Source organism: Girardinichthys multiradiatus, chromosome 13, assembly GCF_021462225.1.
Source record: "Girardinichthys multiradiatus isolate DD_20200921_A chromosome 13, DD_fGirMul_XY1, whole genome shotgun sequence".
In the NCBI taxonomy this organism is placed as follows: Eukaryota; Metazoa; Chordata; class Actinopteri; order Cyprinodontiformes; family Goodeidae; genus Girardinichthys; species Girardinichthys multiradiatus.
Genome location: NC_061806.1, coordinates 19,610,982 through 19,628,911, shown reverse-complemented (window position 1 = coordinate 19,628,911; position 17,930 = coordinate 19,610,982). Strand labels below are relative to the sequence as shown.

General features: G+C 42.4%; 1 protein-coding gene across 8 annotated transcripts in view; it reads left to right on the top strand.

The window, feature by feature from the left end:
• LOC124879170 (cytoplasmic dynein 1 intermediate chain 1) overlaps nucleotides 1-17,930 on the top strand; it is an 81,450-nt gene that overhangs the window by 37,730 nt on the left and 25,790 nt on the right. For all 8 annotated transcript variants that reach the window (XM_047383562.1, XM_047383563.1, XM_047383568.1 and 5 more), the window contains 2 exons: nucleotides 1,454-1,553; nucleotides 2,722-2,847. In XM_047383562.1, coding sequence (XP_047239518.1) covers nucleotides 1,454-1,553; nucleotides 2,722-2,847 — 226 coding nt within the window. The remainder of the gene's footprint in view (nucleotides 1-1,453; nucleotides 1,554-2,721; nucleotides 2,848-17,930) is intronic.

Here is a 17,930-nt window from a genome sequence, read left to right as displayed (position 1 = left end):
ACCGCTGTAGCCACAGCGAAGTATAAAACCTGTGGTCAAATAAAGATTATGTCTAAAACAGGCCGTAACCCATTGCTCAAGTTCAGACCTGTTATTTTTTGCTTCCCAACAATGTGCTTTTAAGAGCATAAGTACATAACCCACGTTCCACTGCCTTGTTTCATTACCTACAGTCTCACCCAACATGGTAAGAATGGTGCGTTTATATTTTGTTTATAAGCACTCCCAAAGAGTGTGTAGTCCAGTCACTTTGTCTTCTCAGTGTTGACATGGATCGCTTAGGCCAACAAATAACTTGTTGTACAGCTTGCTGCTGTGGACAGTGACATAACAGAATAACATGTAGTTTGACCCCGGGGAATATTCTCATCGCTGGCTTAAATTACAGACTCTGTAAGATGAAAAGCAAGGCACACTGTTTTCTTACAGCTCTTTAGGAGATGTAAAACAGTTTTAGTTTGTTTGGGTCCTATGGAAGGATTTAGACAATACCAGTGAGACTACACATTTGGTCTCCGTTATGAATATGTAAGGAAAGAATGAATGCATCTATGATTTGATTGGTCAACAGTAAGAATGCTTACAGTGCATGTGGAAATTATTTTAATGGGGTTTTATGTAATAGAGTAACACAAATGTTGTGTGCAATTGTGAAGTGGTAAAGGACAGATGGGTTTCTGCATTATTTTTTAAATATTTCAAAAATCTCTCAACCTACCTAAACATCAGGTGGAAGGATCTGTCATCAGGATAACTTATAATCATGCACTTTGGAAGCTTAACAAGAAGAAAGAAAGCCAAAAAAAGTCCCATTGTGGCGAAGATATGTAGGGGACAGAGTAAACATGTGGAAGAAGGTGCTCTAGGCAGGTCAGACCAGCATTAAACATTTTAGCTTACATGCAATTAGCGTTTTTGGATAAATCTAACACTGCACATAAACTTGAACACACCATCTCTGCTGCAGATGGATGGAACTAAGTACAAAGCAATCGTGGAAGAAAGCCTGTAAGAGGTTTAAAAAGACTTTAAACGGGACCGGACGTTCTAGCAGGAAACCAACCGTAAACATGCAGCCAAAGCAACAATGTTGTTATATAATATTTTATGGTATAAAACAAAGCATATTTATGTGTTAGAATGACCCAGACAAAGTTCAGAACTAAATCAAGTTCAAGCTAATTCTGGACTTAAACATTGATGTTCACAGATGCTCTCCATTTGATTTAACTGAGCTTCTGGTATAATGCAAATATGAATAGGCAAAGCCTTTAACTTTTAAAGGCCTAATTACATTATTCGGGTTGATGTGTTTTGCTTCATTCTCTTCTCCATCTTTAGCCACTAGCAGGTACATTTTTTTCAAATGTATGTTTTTGGAATAGGTTGCAGATCTGGACTTCAGTTTGGATTATTACATCACCTCAGATTTTATCATCTTGTCTGGTTTCAGAGACTTGGGAAGCGGCTCTAGTTTGTCCTTCAGCAGACTCTTTTATGATGAGCACTGGTCCAAACACCGTGTTATTACCTGTCTTGACTGGTCCCCTCAGGTGAGGCCGGAAATTGTTTGTGTTTCAATATAAATCCCATCTAATAACGCCACATAACATTGTTAATTATTCAATAAGAAATCAGTAGTTCAGCAGGCTGCAAACCTTCACGTTTAATTTCCTTTCTTTTTGTGTTTAGTATCCCCATCACACTACTGCGCGTCTGCCTTAAGTTTTAGTAGCAAAGGAAGACATGATGACATGTTAAAAAATTTCATCACATGCCCGCTGCAACTCTCACATGCCATTTATGCTCACATGTGCACTGCACCACTGCTGCAATATCGACGCAAGTAGCAACAGTGACCTATTAATACAGTCACATTAAATAAATTAGAAAATCATTGAAAAGTTATTTTACTTCAGTAACTCAATTCATTGACAGCTAATGAATGACATTTAAGATTAGAATATTAAATCAGACCAATTAACAAAAAATTAAAAGCTTTGTTTATTGGTTTGTATAGTATCTCCTTAAAGGTTATTTTCAAAAGGTACTTTTAATTTGACAAGCCTCATCTTAACATATATTCTATTTTATTGAATATGACTGTATTACTCAGTCTTACACTAATCTCTGCAGATACTTTACTCACCTCTGAATGCTGAATGGTGGAAACTGCAAGTAAAGATGGCAATAGGGCTTACTGTCTGACTAATTTGGCTGATAATTATCTGACCACTTGGGGGCACTCATACAGTATTGACCTTTCAATTTCAGCTGGTCAGTTGATACATTTTTTATTTTATTTTTTGGTTTACCATCATTATTATTTTTGGTATATACCGGTTATTTATACATTTGAAGCACATGACAGATGGTGATGTCATGGAAAAGTAATGTACCCTGTCATGATGCAGCACCACAGTGTGAATTCCACGACACTGATCCCAGTATGTATGCACTTTTCAGAACAGGAGAAAATTAAGAGCTACATTTATAGTTAAAGGACATGACAGGACTCGATGTTTCACAAAATCCTCTTCATTTCCTCATGTTTAGATACACCTCCACGTGTTTTTCTATACGTCAACATTATTGAAAGATAGGAAACAGTTTGACAGCAGTTTAAAGAAGGATATGGAAGAAATGTTTTTTTAATTTAAACATATGCCTCTCTGTCTTCCTTTTTCTAACCCTGATGGTTAATTCCATTCTCTCTTTCAGTATCCCGAATTACTGGTTGCCTCTTACAATAACAACGAAGATGCTCCCCACGAGCCAGATGGTGTTGCCCTTGTGTGGAACATCAAGTTTAAGAAGGCTACACCAGAGTATATATTTCACTGTCAGGTACTGTACCTTTAAAACATCACACACTTCCATTAGTGTACAGTGTAATAGCACCGATAATGGGATTGTTTGTAGGGAAAATGTGAGGTGTGTGCAAAATCTGTTTTCTTAGTACATTCTTTAGAGTAAACTAAAGAAAATGTAGCACCACATGCATTCATCTGACATTTTAAATGGAAAAAGGACCAGTGGAGGACAGTTTTAAAAGAAACTGTGGTTTAAGTGAAATAGAAAGCTCATGGACGGGTGTGACGCTAATCGCAAATGACACAAAGAAACTTGATGGAAGGCGCAGAGAGGGAGCAGAATGATTGAGGGGGAGGACCGTCAAAGGTCCCATCAAACAGGCTGGGCCATGTAGAGATGTCTCAGTCGTAAAAAGATGTGGTGTACCGCTTTCTAATCCAGCACTTCATGTGTGCCCGTTAGCCCACCCATGCCGATCCTCCTACAGAGACTCTGTAATAAGTCTTCCTCATACAAAACTGTGAAAATCACTTGTACTAATGATCTACTTTGCTGTCTAAGTGATGTTTGAAGCAAGCACACACTCTACCTTTCAAGGTTCATCCACATATACTTATGACTGCGTATATGGAAACATTTCCAGCTCCACAGTGAAATTTCTAGAGCACCCAATTCTTTTGCAGCACCATCATTTAGGCTGCTGCTGAAATTCATGTGGTTGCACGGACAGGTTATAGCTATGCATTATGTCGCTGCAGCATTTTTAGAGTTTCCATGTGGTTCTCTGATAAGGGCACTCCTTTAGAGATAGGGTGAAGAGCTCGGCCATCTGGGAGGGGCTCGGAGTAGAGGTGCTGCTCCTCCACATCGAGAGGAGCCAGTTGAGGTGGCTCGGGCATCTATACCGGATGCCTCCTGGACGCCTTCCTCGGGAGGTGTTCCAGGCACGTCCCACCGGGAGGAGGCCCAGGGGACGGCCCAGGACACGTTGGAGGGACTATGTCTCTCAGCTGGCCTGGGAACGCCTAGGGCTCTCCCCAGAGGAGCTCTGGGGAGGGAGACGTCTGGTCGTCTCTGCTGAGTCTGCTGCCCCCGCGACCCGGTCCCGGATAAAGCGGAAGACGACGAGTACGAGTACGAGTATTTAAAAACCATGTGTCCTTTTCCTTCTGTTATACTATAATACACTTTTTGTTGGTTTATTACAAAAGGATCGCAATCAGTGCTTATACTGTGATAAAACTGAGCAGTTTACTTTTCTACATACTTGTTTCTATTTAGGACTGATGCTGAGAGGGAAGAAAGGTCCTGACCATGGGTCAACTAAATGTTCAACGTAACCTATCCTGTCAGTTATTGTGGTCAGTAAAAAAAATGTGATTCCTAAAAACATCAAAAATTCAAGGACGAAAAGTGGACTTTCAAATTTAAGATTAAGTAAATAAAGAAAGAGGGATTATGGAAAGTGGGAGAAAAGTTTTTTCTTGTCCAAACAGAATGGAGGCTCTAGTTAGCTGTGGATCAGATGGCTCTAAATGTGCAAGCATATTCTGCTGCTTAACCCCCCAAAACCACAGGGCCTAGTACCCCCTCCTAACGTTTTTTCTAAATTTCCTTTTTGACTTCCACTTCTTGTGTGTAGCAAGAGTAACAAAGTCTAGCCATATGCTTTTTCCCATGCATCTGTAATTCTACAAGCTATTGGCGAAACCCTTACAACACACTCACACAAGCATATATTGTACACTGCGTAGCACCACCTTGCTGCGATTGGCAAATTGTCACGATTAGTGCAACGGAGGACCCCAGAATGCAGACAAGCAGGTAGCATGACGGTAGGTGAAAATATTTAATCTTTAGAAAAAACAAAAACCCACTCATAAGAGGAGGCAGGAACAAAACAATAAACGGGGAGGCAAGACAGGCATGGTTCGAAAAACAATATGACATTATCTGAAAATGTTTCCACAATGAGTAACAGAACAGGTGAGTATTTATGGAGCGTGAACCAGGTGAAGCAAGAAGACCGATTAGCTAGGTGCAGGTGAACTGAATAAAGTTGATTGACAGGAGAAAACAAAACATAGCTGGAGCAGAACGGAAATCCAAGGATACAAACTAATAGAAATATAACTAGAAAATCATGAAACTAAAGCATAACCAGATCCAAAAACCTAACTTGACAAATATGAACTAGAAGACAAAAACTAAAGCATGACCAGGAAAATAATAAACAGCAGCATGATTCAATACCTTAACTGTGAGAAACATATGAGGAAAAACCAAAAACCAAACAACCCCAAATCATAACAGCAAATACTACTTAGCCCCCAGATTTTTGTTTACCTTATGGATGGGTAGATAGATCTCTGAACTCTGTATATATGTACGAATGTGTAAAGTTTGGTGTGTGTCCTAAAGAATACCAGGGCAGCTTGAAATGGACAAGTTTTTCGATGAAGTTGGATTTAGCATCAGGGTTTATTGTTTGAGACTATGATTTATTGAAGATTAGATTTTTTGGGCTAAAGTCAAGCTTCTTTATGTCTTTCTTGGCAACGTGTGTCTTAGGAACAGACATAGTTAGGCAAAGCCTGAGCTTTTCAGTAAGCTTTAAAGTTTTTTAAAATACGATTAATTGGCTCACCGAGGATGGGAGGACTTAGCTGAGGGATGTATACACAGAAATTGAATAGAACAAGATTCTCTGTGGCTTGTAAATGTTTTACAGAGCTCCACGGTATACAGAGCTGTTTTCTGAAAACACAAAAAGCAGAAATCTAAACCAATCAGGTACTGTTGGCAGATGTCTCTGAAATGCTGATGTGATTGAAAGTAACGGGGAGGTTTGTGTTTTGGCAGAGTGTCATCATTGTTTGGGCTGGTGCACTGTGGGAACCGAGCACAAATGTTTTAGCTATATTCACTGGTGCTTTGGTGTTGCACTTTGATACACCACCTACTGAAAAAGAGTGTGGTTTGCTCATTCTTCTCAGCTCAAATGAAAAGACGCAGCAGAACTTAAACTTAATGTTTAATTCTCATTGTTCTGTATTTCTGTCTGTCACTGCAGCTGCTATACCTGCTTTCTTTCACACCTTTTTATTCTAAAAATAATTCACTTCTTTATTTGTGAAGTATTCTTATTTTTTTCTGTGTACTTGTTGCTGAAACGTGGCCGCTCTGTTATGAAAGACATTAAAATCACAATTATTATGGGCAAAGTTAAACCACAATTATTTAAAACTGTTAAAACTGGTATTCATTCAGTTTGGAAAAATAATACTTTTTTTGAACCTGAAAAACAGTAAATTGTCCTTAAAACATGATGTTATCTTGGCACTTTCTTGTTGAGCCTTCCCTAAAATCAGCTGACATAGTATTTATGTAAATGTATGATATTATGATAGAATTAATCAAATGAAACAAAAAATTTAGTCCCTTCAACAAACTGGAGAAATAATTCTTAACTGGAATTAAAAAAATATGAAAAGAAATAAGGCCAGGTTATTTCAACTAAGCTAATTTCTCACATTTTAGTACACGAAGCTACTGAAAGATTGTATTCATATATTTAATTTTTGGCAAACTATATATCATAAATTCCAGTGACTTTCTGTATTAGTTGCTCATAGATCACTCTGTAACACTGTTTCTGTTTGTCGTTTTGCAGTATGGAGCAAACACCACCAGACAGCAAATCTGGCAGATCCTGTTTTTTGACCCATGCCTGTGTCTTTGAATTTGAACCGTTCTAACACATTTTAATTGACATCACTTTTTTTTAACCAAATGCTGCAGTTGCTCCTGCTTTCACTTCTGACAATGGTTGACTTTTTCCCTCCATTTTCAGTTTGGGTTGCTTTGTTCCCATTTTTCTCTGATGTGAAATTGCGCCATCTACACAGGGGATCATTCATATCGATAGCACTTCAATTCATACTTGTTAAGGTGAGGCTGCTGCCACTCCTATTTCTGCCATCTGTGCTTCTCCTAACTTCAAAACACAACCGAATAAAGCAAGTAGAATCAAGCTTTAAAAGGTGCAGAAGCACCAGTTAATACTGGTATTAACGTTTTTTTTGTTGGTATTAGTTGTTTGAACTTTCTGTTCCATTACTGAATTCATTTTTATTTCAATGGGAGTTTTTAGCTTTGTTTCATAATATCAACACACAGCACCCTCCACATGTGAACGAATCTTGAAATAAATAAATCTTTTATTTTTTCCGTTAGCTTACAGCGAGAGAACCCTTGGAATATTCATGTTTGCTCAACCTCTCAAGATCTTCCAGGCCCCTCACATTCTCTTTTCCTTTCAGCTCACCCAACATATTTCCTGTTTAATTATTTCTTGGATGATTTGGATATATACCTAATAGCATTATTTTCACGGAATGCTAACCAATTCCATTTTTAAATAATTTATGACACCATGCGATGTATAAAGGTTCTCTGGAGCTTTGGAAAAGAAACAGGCCAGCTTCACAGATCCTTCACCATACATAATTGTGGTCTGAGGAGTTTTTCCATATATCTATCCTTTGTTTTATGCCATACCCACCTGGAGCGTTTGTTGCTGAAAGGTTGTGCTTAGCAAACTCTATGCATTGATGACTGTGATGTTGGCACGTGGATAGCATCTAATGGTTGCTATGGGGACTGCAGTTCTTATGGAGTTTCGTGGATTGTTAGGTCCCTTACTCTCCTCTTCACTGTAATTGGTGAAAAGATAAAATTGAGTCCTCATTCAGCTTTAAAATATATTTGTAACAAAAAAACATGAGCTTGCTTTTACATTATAAAAACATGTAAAAGTGAAGCCCAAATGCTTGTATAAATTCTGAAAACCAAGGAAATACATTTGCCAACAAATGCAGTGTATAGAACGAGCTTGGAGATGTTTTCATAGATGATGCCAATCTAGCATAGTTATTGTTTAAGTAGCGGTATCATGCTAAGTGAGACCTAACTGTGCCATCGGTCAGTGATTTACAAGCAGAAAAATCTCTGAACTCAAGATCGATTATTGTTTAACATGTATATGTTTTACATGCATAGTGATGGTAGTGTGTGGGGAGGGTTTGTACTGCATAAAAAGGTTTGCATCTGCTGTGTATTCTGGTACCAGCGTGGCTCCGCTCATTACAGCCCTCTTGACAGTGGGACCCATCATCACCTCGTCCCAGTTGGGTCCAATCTTGTAACTTCACACCAGCCTCTCAAGTGGGCAGAGTTCCACCACATGAAAGGGGCCTGTTTGACTCGAAACCTCTGTCTCAACTCCCCCAACCACGCGCCTCCCTTTGACAACCCCCACTGCTACTGTCAGATCCCATTGGTCTTGGTCATATTTTTATCAATATCCTCTGCATTTCTCACTGAGTCTCTGGCACTTCCAGAATGTTGCAGTACGAGAACTGCAGCTTGCATAAAGGAGAATGGAAAGAATTGTTGGAAAAGATGTGTCATACCAATATTCATACATGCAATTTAAATGAAATTATTATTGTCATTTGATTGTATACTAAATTGGGCATAGCAAAACAAAACAAAACAGCATTTCTCTGTGTTCTTTAAAGCATTAGTGTGAAACATCATTAAATAGATAATAGAAAACACAAACAGATAACACGTAAAATAAGTTAAATAATGTAAAACATTTTAAGAGCTTGAGGCAAAAGGCTGTGTAGCAGTTTATTGGTCCTCGCTTTAATGCCATGGTGCCATTTACCTGATTTAACTTATGGTAATTAGAATGGTGTGAAGAGTCTCAGATGATTTTTAGATCCTTGTTTCCTCAGCGATTTTGAAATAGATTATGAACAAAGTGTAACGACACTTGCCCTTTTAGTCCTATCACTATCCTCACACAATGAGCTCACTTTCAGCTCCCCTCACTGTCTTTTGCAGGGCTTTGTGAACCAGGAATGTGAACTAATGTGCAGAATTGATCTGGAATTCTCTGACAAACCTTGGCAGGGAAGTGTTTTTTCCCCTTTTCACAGATTTCAATATCTGATTTTATTATTTTTCTCAAAAGTTTCTAATACTAACTTTGCTGGTTGTGTTTTATTGTTAAACCTCGTATCAGATTATTCTTTCAATGGCACTGGAAGACATGATGAAAACATTGCTCCCACATCACCTTGCTACACATCTGACATACTAGCATACGCAATTTGATCCCTAGGTTAGCCAAGCTGCTTCAAATTCACATATCCACCACTGCTACAGAATCAACACAATTTTGACTCAAATGTAGCATCAGTGAACCTGACTTTACTGACTTCCATGTTATCCTATCCGAAACTCCCTTCAGGATGCTGGATGCTTGAAACTAAAATCCTATGGCATCATTTATTTTTTGATTAACTCAAATAATACAGGTCCTTCTCAAAAAATTTGCATATTGTGATAAAGTTCATTATTTTCCATAATGTAATGATGAAAATTTAACATTCATATATTTTAGATTCATTGCACACTAACTGAAATATTTCAGGTCTTTTATTGTCTTAATACGGATGATTTTGGCATACAGCTCATGAAAACCCAAAATTCCTATCTCACAAAATTAGCATATTTCATCCGACCAATAAAAGAAAAGTGTTTTTAATACAAAAAACGTCAACCTTCAAATAATCATGTACAGTTATGCACTCAATACTTGGTCGGGAATCCTTTGGCAGAAATGACTGCTTCAATGCGGCGTGGCATGGAGGCAATCAGCCTGTGGCACTGCTGAGGTCTTATGGAGGCCCAGGATGCTTTGATAGCGGCCTTTAGCTCATCCAGAGTGTTGGGTCTTGAGTCTCTCAACGTTCTCTTCACAATATCCCACAGATTCTCTATGGGGTTCAGGTCAGGAGAGTTGGCAAGCCAATTGAGCACAGTGATACCATGGTCAGTAAACCATTTACCAGTGGTTTTGGCACTGTGAGCAGGTGCCAGGTCGTGCTGAAAAATGAAATCTTCATCTCCATAAAGCTTTTCAGCAGATGGAAGCATGAAGTGCTCCAAAATCTCCTGATAGCTAGCTGCATTGACCCTGCCCTTGATAAAACACAGTGGACCCACACCAGCAGCTGACACGGCACCCCAGACCATCACTGACTGTGGGTACTTGACACTGGACTTCTGGCATTTTGGCATTTCCTTCTCCCCAGTCTTCCTCCAGACTCTGGCACCTTGATTTCCGAATGACATGCAGAATTTGCTTTCATCCGAAAAAAGTACTTTGGACCACTGACCAACAGTCCAGTGCTGCTTCTCTGTAGCCCAGGTCTGGGGAATGCGGCACCTGTAGCCCATTTCCTGCACACGCCTGTGCACGGTGGCTCTGGATGTTTCTACTCCAGACTCAGTCCACTGCTTCCACAGGTCCCCCAAGGTCTGGAATCGGCCCTTCTCCACAATCTTCCTCAGGGTCCGGTCACCTCTTCTCGTTGTGCAGCGTTTTCTGCCACACTTTTTCCTTCCCACAGACTTCCCACTGAGGTGCCTTGATACAGCACTCTGGGAACAGCCTATTCGTTCAGAAATTTCTTTCTGTGTCTTACCCTCTTGCTTGAGGGTGTCAATAGTGGCCTTCTGGACAGCAGTCAGGTCGGCAGTCTTACCCATGATTGGGGTTTTGAGTGATGAACCAGGCTGGGAGTTTTAAAGGCCTCAGGAATCTTTTGCAGGTGTTTAGAGTTAACTCGTTGATTCAGATGATTAGGTTCATAGCTCGTTTAGAGACCCTTTTAATGATATGCTAATTTTGTGAGATAGGAATTTTGGGTTTTCATGAGCTGTATGCCAAAATCATCCGTATTAAGACAATAAAAGACCTGAAATATTTCAGTTAGTGTGCAATGAATCTAAAATATATGAATGTTAAATTTTCATCATTACATTATGGAAAATAATGAACTTTATCACAATATGCTAATATTTTGAGAAGGACCTGTAGTTATGTGACCTATTGGGGGCACTTAGACAGTATTGACATGTTATTCTCAGATGGTAGGTTGTGTCATAGAAATGTAACGTACTCGGTTATGATAAAGCAAAACATTTTGAATTTCAAACCATTAACTTCACTATACATGTACTATTCAGAATGTGAGTGCATTAAAAGAGACACACTTCAAAGAATTGACAGGCCTTGATTTTTCATGTTTTGATTACCGTTGTTTTTCTAAATACCAGCATATATAGCAAGATAGTCAACAGTGTGACAGTAGTTTTAAGATGAACAGCATGGAAAAAGAAGGAAATATCCACACTCATTTATCCCTGTTGCTGTAATACATCTGTACGAATCATTAAGCCTAGAAACAGGAGCCCACATGTGATCTATCCTGAGCCGTTTCTTCCAGTTTTCTGCCTTTGCTGTCACTGTAACATTGCCAAGTAATCAGTGATGTCTGTAGAAAAGCAGTCAGTGTATATAACAAAATGTCATTTATTTAAATTCTCAGTTAGACAAACCATGTCTAGTATCAACAAAAATATTGTTTTGTAACGAATACACAAACCTGAATCATGCAACTGTGCTGCAGTTTGTATTTTTGAGATAGTGACTTTTTACTTAGATTTCTTTCAAACATTCTTCCGTTACAACTGAAGCAAATTGACACTATCTTGTAAATTTTTTGCGGTAATCTAGAAAACACACTTTAAAATAAGCATGCATGTTTGTATGATTGAATTGTATTAAAATAAAAAGAACATTTCACCACATTTTTTTCCTTTAATTACAGAAAAGAAATCCAAGCAAACATGCTGGAAAATAACGGAAAACCAGTTCCAGGAGAGAGGTACAGAGGCTCTTCCTCGTACTTATGCCCCATTGTTTGCTCGGTGAAATGGAGACTCTGGCTGGGTAATTCTCTGTCCGTGCCAGAAACCACAGAGTGACAAAATCTGTGGGGTGTCATAAATGAGCAAAGCCAGGGGAAGAAAGGTGGTCGGGAGAGAGGCGAGGTTGCGTAGCCTTGATGCAGGGAGAGACAGTGGGATCCATCTGGTCCTGATAAGGCAGAGTTGAAAACAGATGAGTGCGGTAAGGGAGATAGAGGGGCGGAGGCCAGAGCGAGAAGAGGGATATGGCATGGAGATTCAGAAGACATACTATCTAGCATTCTCTACTATAGCACTTTGAGTTAATTTCTGTCTTTTTGAATTGACTTTTACCATTTTAGTGCTTTAACAGACAACAAATGACCAGTCTCCAGCTTTCTTTCTCTATATGTAGTTTCTTTAAATAGCTCTAATCCCTTGTTGGGTGCCACCTTAATCAGAGTGCCCTGTTTGTGTATTTTCCTTTACAGAACAATTCCCCTTAATATAATACAGGCTGTCAAAACTGCCAAATCCTTGTATTCAGTATGAATAGAGGACGATACTTGAGGGAGTTTCTTCGTCAGACATATAAATACAGCAGACTTTGCCTGAAGACAGAAATAAAACCCACTGTTCTGACAGCAGGAGTGTCGCCCTGTATGCCACAGGATTCTTTTTTTAGTCCTTACATCCTCTCTTTCGGTCTAACAGGAGATGACCTAGCAGGTGTCTAACCTACTCTGCATGTGAGATAACAACTATCCACAGAGCCACTTTGAGTTTGGAAAGGAAATGTCCAGTCTGTGCTGATATGAAGATGCAATCACACTTTTTAGACAGATGTTCTTGTGTGACTGCTATGTCCAGAGAAATAAATAATGAGAAACTCACTATTGGTTTCAGAAATTCAAGAAACATAGCTGTATCTAATTCTGTGGTGAAAAAAAATGACATTTAAGAAAATTGGTTTAATTGCCATCTTACTGTGAGCTGAATTACAAGATTGACAGTGTCTTTTTCCTTGAGTGTGAAAGTCTAAACAGCAAGCTGTTTTGCTACTGCTAACCAGACTGTACTGCTGAGTAGACTTGGGCGGGCTTGAGATTCCCACCATAAGTAAAAATACCACAGTTTCACAGAATCATTGTATTTTCACAAAGATTTAAAACAAAATGTCAAATTCAATGTAATTGCATCTATTAAAACAAAACAATCATTAATCTAGTAGTGGTTTTCAATTAAACTTGCTTGATCTGCAGAAGAGTATACCTATTTGTCCTTCTGCTTACTGAAGTATAACACTAGGAGTATTAGAAGAACTCCTTAAGTTTACACAAAATGACTGTATACATATTTAGAGCGCCCCCTCTACCACTACATAACACAATGTCCCACGCGACAGTAAATATGCCCAAACATGCAAATTTGTCTAACTTGTGAGGAAAAATTGTACTTGCTTTCTACCAGGAGGCTAACCAGAAGGCCACAGCAACTAGTGTGGGAGGGACTGACTTGAGCCTTTATTCTCAGTGCAGCTGAAGAGATCTCTGGTGCTTTTTCTGGTTTTCTCATTAAAACTACTTTAAACAGATGGTCCCCTCCTTGAACTGCCACCTTAATGTGGTGGAGGGGTTTGAGTACTCGAATGATCCTAGAGGGAGCCGGGGTCCCACCCTGGAGCCAGGCCTGGGGTCGGGACTCGTCGGAGAGCGCCTGGTGGCCGGGTTGCTCCTCGCGGGACCCGGCCTGGCCAAGCCCGAACGAGAGACGCGAGACCATCCCCAAGTGGGCCCACCACCTGCAGGGGGAACCGTGAGGGACCGGTGCAAAGAGGATTGGGCGGCGGACGAAGGTGGAGACCTCGGCGGCCCGATCCCCGGATGCTTAGGCTGGCTCTAGGGACGTGGAATGTCACCTCGCTGGGGGGGAAGGAGCCTGAGATGGTGCGGGAGGTCGAGAGATATCGACTAGAAATAGTCGGGCTCGCCTCCACGCACAGTGTGGGCTCTGGAACCCATCTCCTTGAGAGGGGCTGGATTCTCTTCTACTCTGGAGTGGCCCGTGAGGAGAGGCGGCGGGCTGGTGTGGGTTTGCTTGTTACCCCCCAGCTCAGCCGTCTCGTGTTGGGGTTTACCCCAGTGGATGAGAGGGTCGCATCCCTGCACCTGCGGGTTGGGGATAGGTCTCTGACTATCATTTCGGCCTACGGGCCGAGTGGTAGTGCGGAGTACTCGGCCTTCTTGGCGTCCCTGTCGGGGGTGCTGGATAGTGCCCCTCCTGGTGACTCCATTATTCTGCTTGGGGACTTCAACGGCCACGTGGGAAACGACAGTGACACCTGGAGAGGCGTGATTGGGAGGAATGGCCTCCCCGATCTGAATCCAAGTGGTGTTTTGTTATTGGACTTCTGTGCTAGTCACGGATTGTCCATAATGAACACCATGTTCAAACATAAGGGTGTCCATCAGTGCACTTGGCACCAGGATACCCTAGGCAGGAGGTCAATGATCGACTTTCATCATCAGACCTTCAGCCGCATGTTTTGGACACTCGGGTGAAGAGAGGGGCTGAGCTGTCCACTGATCACAACCTGGTGGTGAGTTGGATCCGCTGGAGGAGGAAAAAGCCGGACAGACTTGGCAGGCCCAAGCGCATAGTGAGGGTCTGCTGGGAACGCCTGGCGGAGCCCTCGGCCAGGGATGTATTCAACTCTCACCTCCGGGAGAGCTTTGACCAGATTCCGAGGGATGTTGGAGACATAGAGTCCGAATGGACCATGTTCTCCACATCTATTGTCGATACTGCTGCCCGTAGCTGTGGCCGTAAGGTCTGCGGGGCCTGTCGCGGCGGCAATCCCCAAACCCGGTGGTGGACACCGGCAGTAAGGGACGCTGTCAAGTTGAAGAAGGAGTCCTATCGGCTGTGGTTGGCTTGTGGGACTCCTGAGGCGGCTGACGGGTACCATGGGGCCAAGCGTGCCGCGGCCCGGGTGGTAGCAGAGGCAAAAACCCGGACCTGGGAGGAGTTCGGTGAGGCCATGGAGAAGGGCTACCGGTTGGCCCCGAAGCGATTCTGGCAAACCGTCCGGCGCCTCAGGAGGGGGAAGCTCTGCTTCGCCAACACTGTTTACAGTGGGGGTGGGGAGCTGCTGACCTTGACTGGGGACATTATCGGCCGGTGGAAGGAGTCTCAAGGATCTCCTCAATCCTGCCATCACGCATTCCCTGTTGGAAACAGAGGCTGGGGACTCGGGGTTGGACTCTTTCATCACCCAGGCTGAAGTCACCGAGGTGGTTAAAAAGCTCCGCGGTGACAAGGCTTCGGGGTTGGATGAGATCCGCCCTGAGTACCTCAAGTCTTTGGATGTTGTGGGGCTGTCATGGTTGACACGCCTCTTCAACATTGTGTGGCGGATGGGGACAGTGCCTTTGGATTGGCAGACTGGGGTGGTGGTCCCCCTTCATAAGAAGGGTGACCGGAGGGTGTGTTCGAACTACAGGGGGATCATACTCCTCAGCTTCCCTGGTAAGGCCTACGCCAGGGTATTGGAGAGGAGAGTCCGGCCGATAGTCGAACCCCGGCTTCAGGAGGAGCAGTGTGGTTTTCGTCCCGGCTGTGGGACGCTGGACCAGCTCTATACCCTCTACAGGGTACTCGAGGGTTCATGGGAGTTTGCCCAACCGGTCCACATGTGTTTTGTGGACCCGGAGAAAGCATTCGACTGTGTCCCTCGTGATGCCCTGTGGGGGGTGCTCCAGGAGTATGGAATCGGGGGCCCTTTATTAGGGGCCATCCGGTCCCTGTACGAGCGGAGCAGGAGTTTGGTTCGCATTGCCGGCACTAAGTCGGACCTGTTCCCGGTGCATGTTGGACTCCAGCAGGGCTACCCTTTGTCACCGGTCCTGTTCATAACTTTTATGGACAGGATTTCTAGGCGCAGCCAAGAGCCGGAGGGGGTCTGGTTTGGGGACCAGAGGATTTCGTCTCTTCTTTTTGTAGATGACGTTGTCCTGCTGGCCCCATCTAGCCAAGACCTACAGCATGCACTGGGGCGGTTCGCAGCCGAGTGTGAAGCGGCTGGGATGAAGATCAGCTCATCCAAGTCCGAGGCCATGGTTCTCGCCTGGAAAAGGGTGGCTTATCCTCTTCAGGTTGGAGGGGAACTCCTGCCTCAAGTGGAGGAGTTTAAGTATCTCGGGGTCTTGTTCACGAGTGAGGGAAGAATGGAGCGGGAGATCGACAGACGGATCGGTGCGGCTGCCACAGTAAGGGGGGCACTGTGCCGGTCCGTTGTGGTGAAGAGAGAGCTGAGCCGAAAAGCGAAGCTCTCGATTTACCGGTCGGTCTACGTTCCTACCCTCACCTATGGCCATGAACTTTGGGTCATGACCGAAAGAACGAGATCCCGGATGATACAAGTGGCTGAAATGAGCTTCCTCCGTAGGGTGGCCGGGCACTCCCTTAGAGATAGAGTGAGGAGCTCGGCCATCCGGGAGGAGCTCGGAGTAGAGCCGCTGCTCCTCCACATCGAGAGGAGCCAGTTGAGGTGGCTTGGGCATCTATACCGGATGCCTCTTGGACGTCTTCCTCAGGAGGTGTTCCAGGCACGTCCCACTGGGAGGAGGCCCAGGGGACGGCCCAGGACACGTTGGAGGGACTGGGAACGCCTTGGGCTCCCCCCGGAGGAGCTGGAAGAGGTGTCTGGGGAGAGGGACGTCTGGGCGTCTTTGCTGAGTCTGCTGCCCCCGCGACCCGTTCCCGGATAAAGCGGAAGGCGACGAGTACGAGTACGAGTAAACAGATGGTGTGATATTTTGCTGTTCAAACTGTAGCTTTTAAAAAAGTAAAGTGATAAATGAAAAATTCAGCTTCATTTATCGCACTGGAATTGTTTGTCTTGTTAGAAATGGCAATGGGGATTTTGTGGGGGGAAAAAAAACAACAATTATTACTTAATGTGGAATTGGCCCCACCAATGAAAGATGGTTTTTTTCAAAATTATTCTGTATGAAATTTTACTGCCGCAGTTAATTGTGAATTTGTTACCCGGTTTTGTAAACATAATGCTTTTAAATATGGATGGTGCTATTCCAAAATATAGTTTGCATCGAGTATGTCACAAGGTCATATGTGACAGGTAATATTTTCCCTGCGACTGATGCAGTGATGACATTTAAATAACTGATGCCAGAGGCTTGCAATTTATTAAAAACTAGATAAAAAGAGTATACACATTTAGCTGAATTATAACAAATATTTTGACTCCAGACTTCAAGTCAGTAGCTAGTTGACATTTTGAGAATTTGTAAATGCTTGCCTTCTTAGTTTGCAATATTAAACCCTATTTCTGGGACTAATTTCATAACATTAAAAAAACCCACGTTGCTGCTGCAGATTGCCTCAAATTGCAGTTTTGGGACAAACTCAGTCTAATTTTCAGTAGCACCTTCACTAAGTCTCACTGTACATGAGGGGAATGGTGGCATGACCTGCGGTTTTTCAAAGAGGGTATTCAGAGTTTATTTGGGAATTTTCTTCTTAAGATGGCGACACTGATAGGGCTTTTGAGTTAAGCTAACATATGGAGCAAATTGTGGGGTCTCTTGATTTGATTTAGCTTTTCTCTGTCATTACTCATGTGGGGTAGAGATGTTTATGTAGGGTGGTGACTGGTGGAGGAAAACAGAGTGAACAGAGGACACGGATATTCTGTGTTTGTGTTTGTTTATTCCAGCAGATTCACGTGTTTATTTTCAAGTTTTGATGGTGTTAATAGTACAATTCAGATTGTGTTGTTTTTGTGATACTCCAGATTGTTCCACTTTGATAAAAACACCACGGACATGGGTGCAGGAAATATTTACACACACATTTATGAATTTAAAGCACAAGTAACGTAGTGCCAATGGGAGGAATTTTATACCTTCTGACAGAGGTCAGGTTATCAGTTGCTTCACTTTTCATGTGGCCAGTGTGTTTACAGTAGCCTTTAATTTAAAACACATGTCAAACCTTACTTCATACCCCAGAAGAGGAAATCAGAAACAGGACAGAATTTGGGTCTTTCTCACACTTTTCTGTCCTTGGAGGGCTCACGGCAGCTGTGGCTCTTCAGTTATGTCCCAACTGGAAGATTGGGGTCAATCCTCACCATCAGCACATGTCCTCAGACCCATAAGAATTTATTTCTACATCAGTTTTTAAATCCAAATGGAACAAAGTGCCTCTTAAGGATCAGATCTAGATATTTCCATAGATAGTCTTACATATACATGAAGCATTAA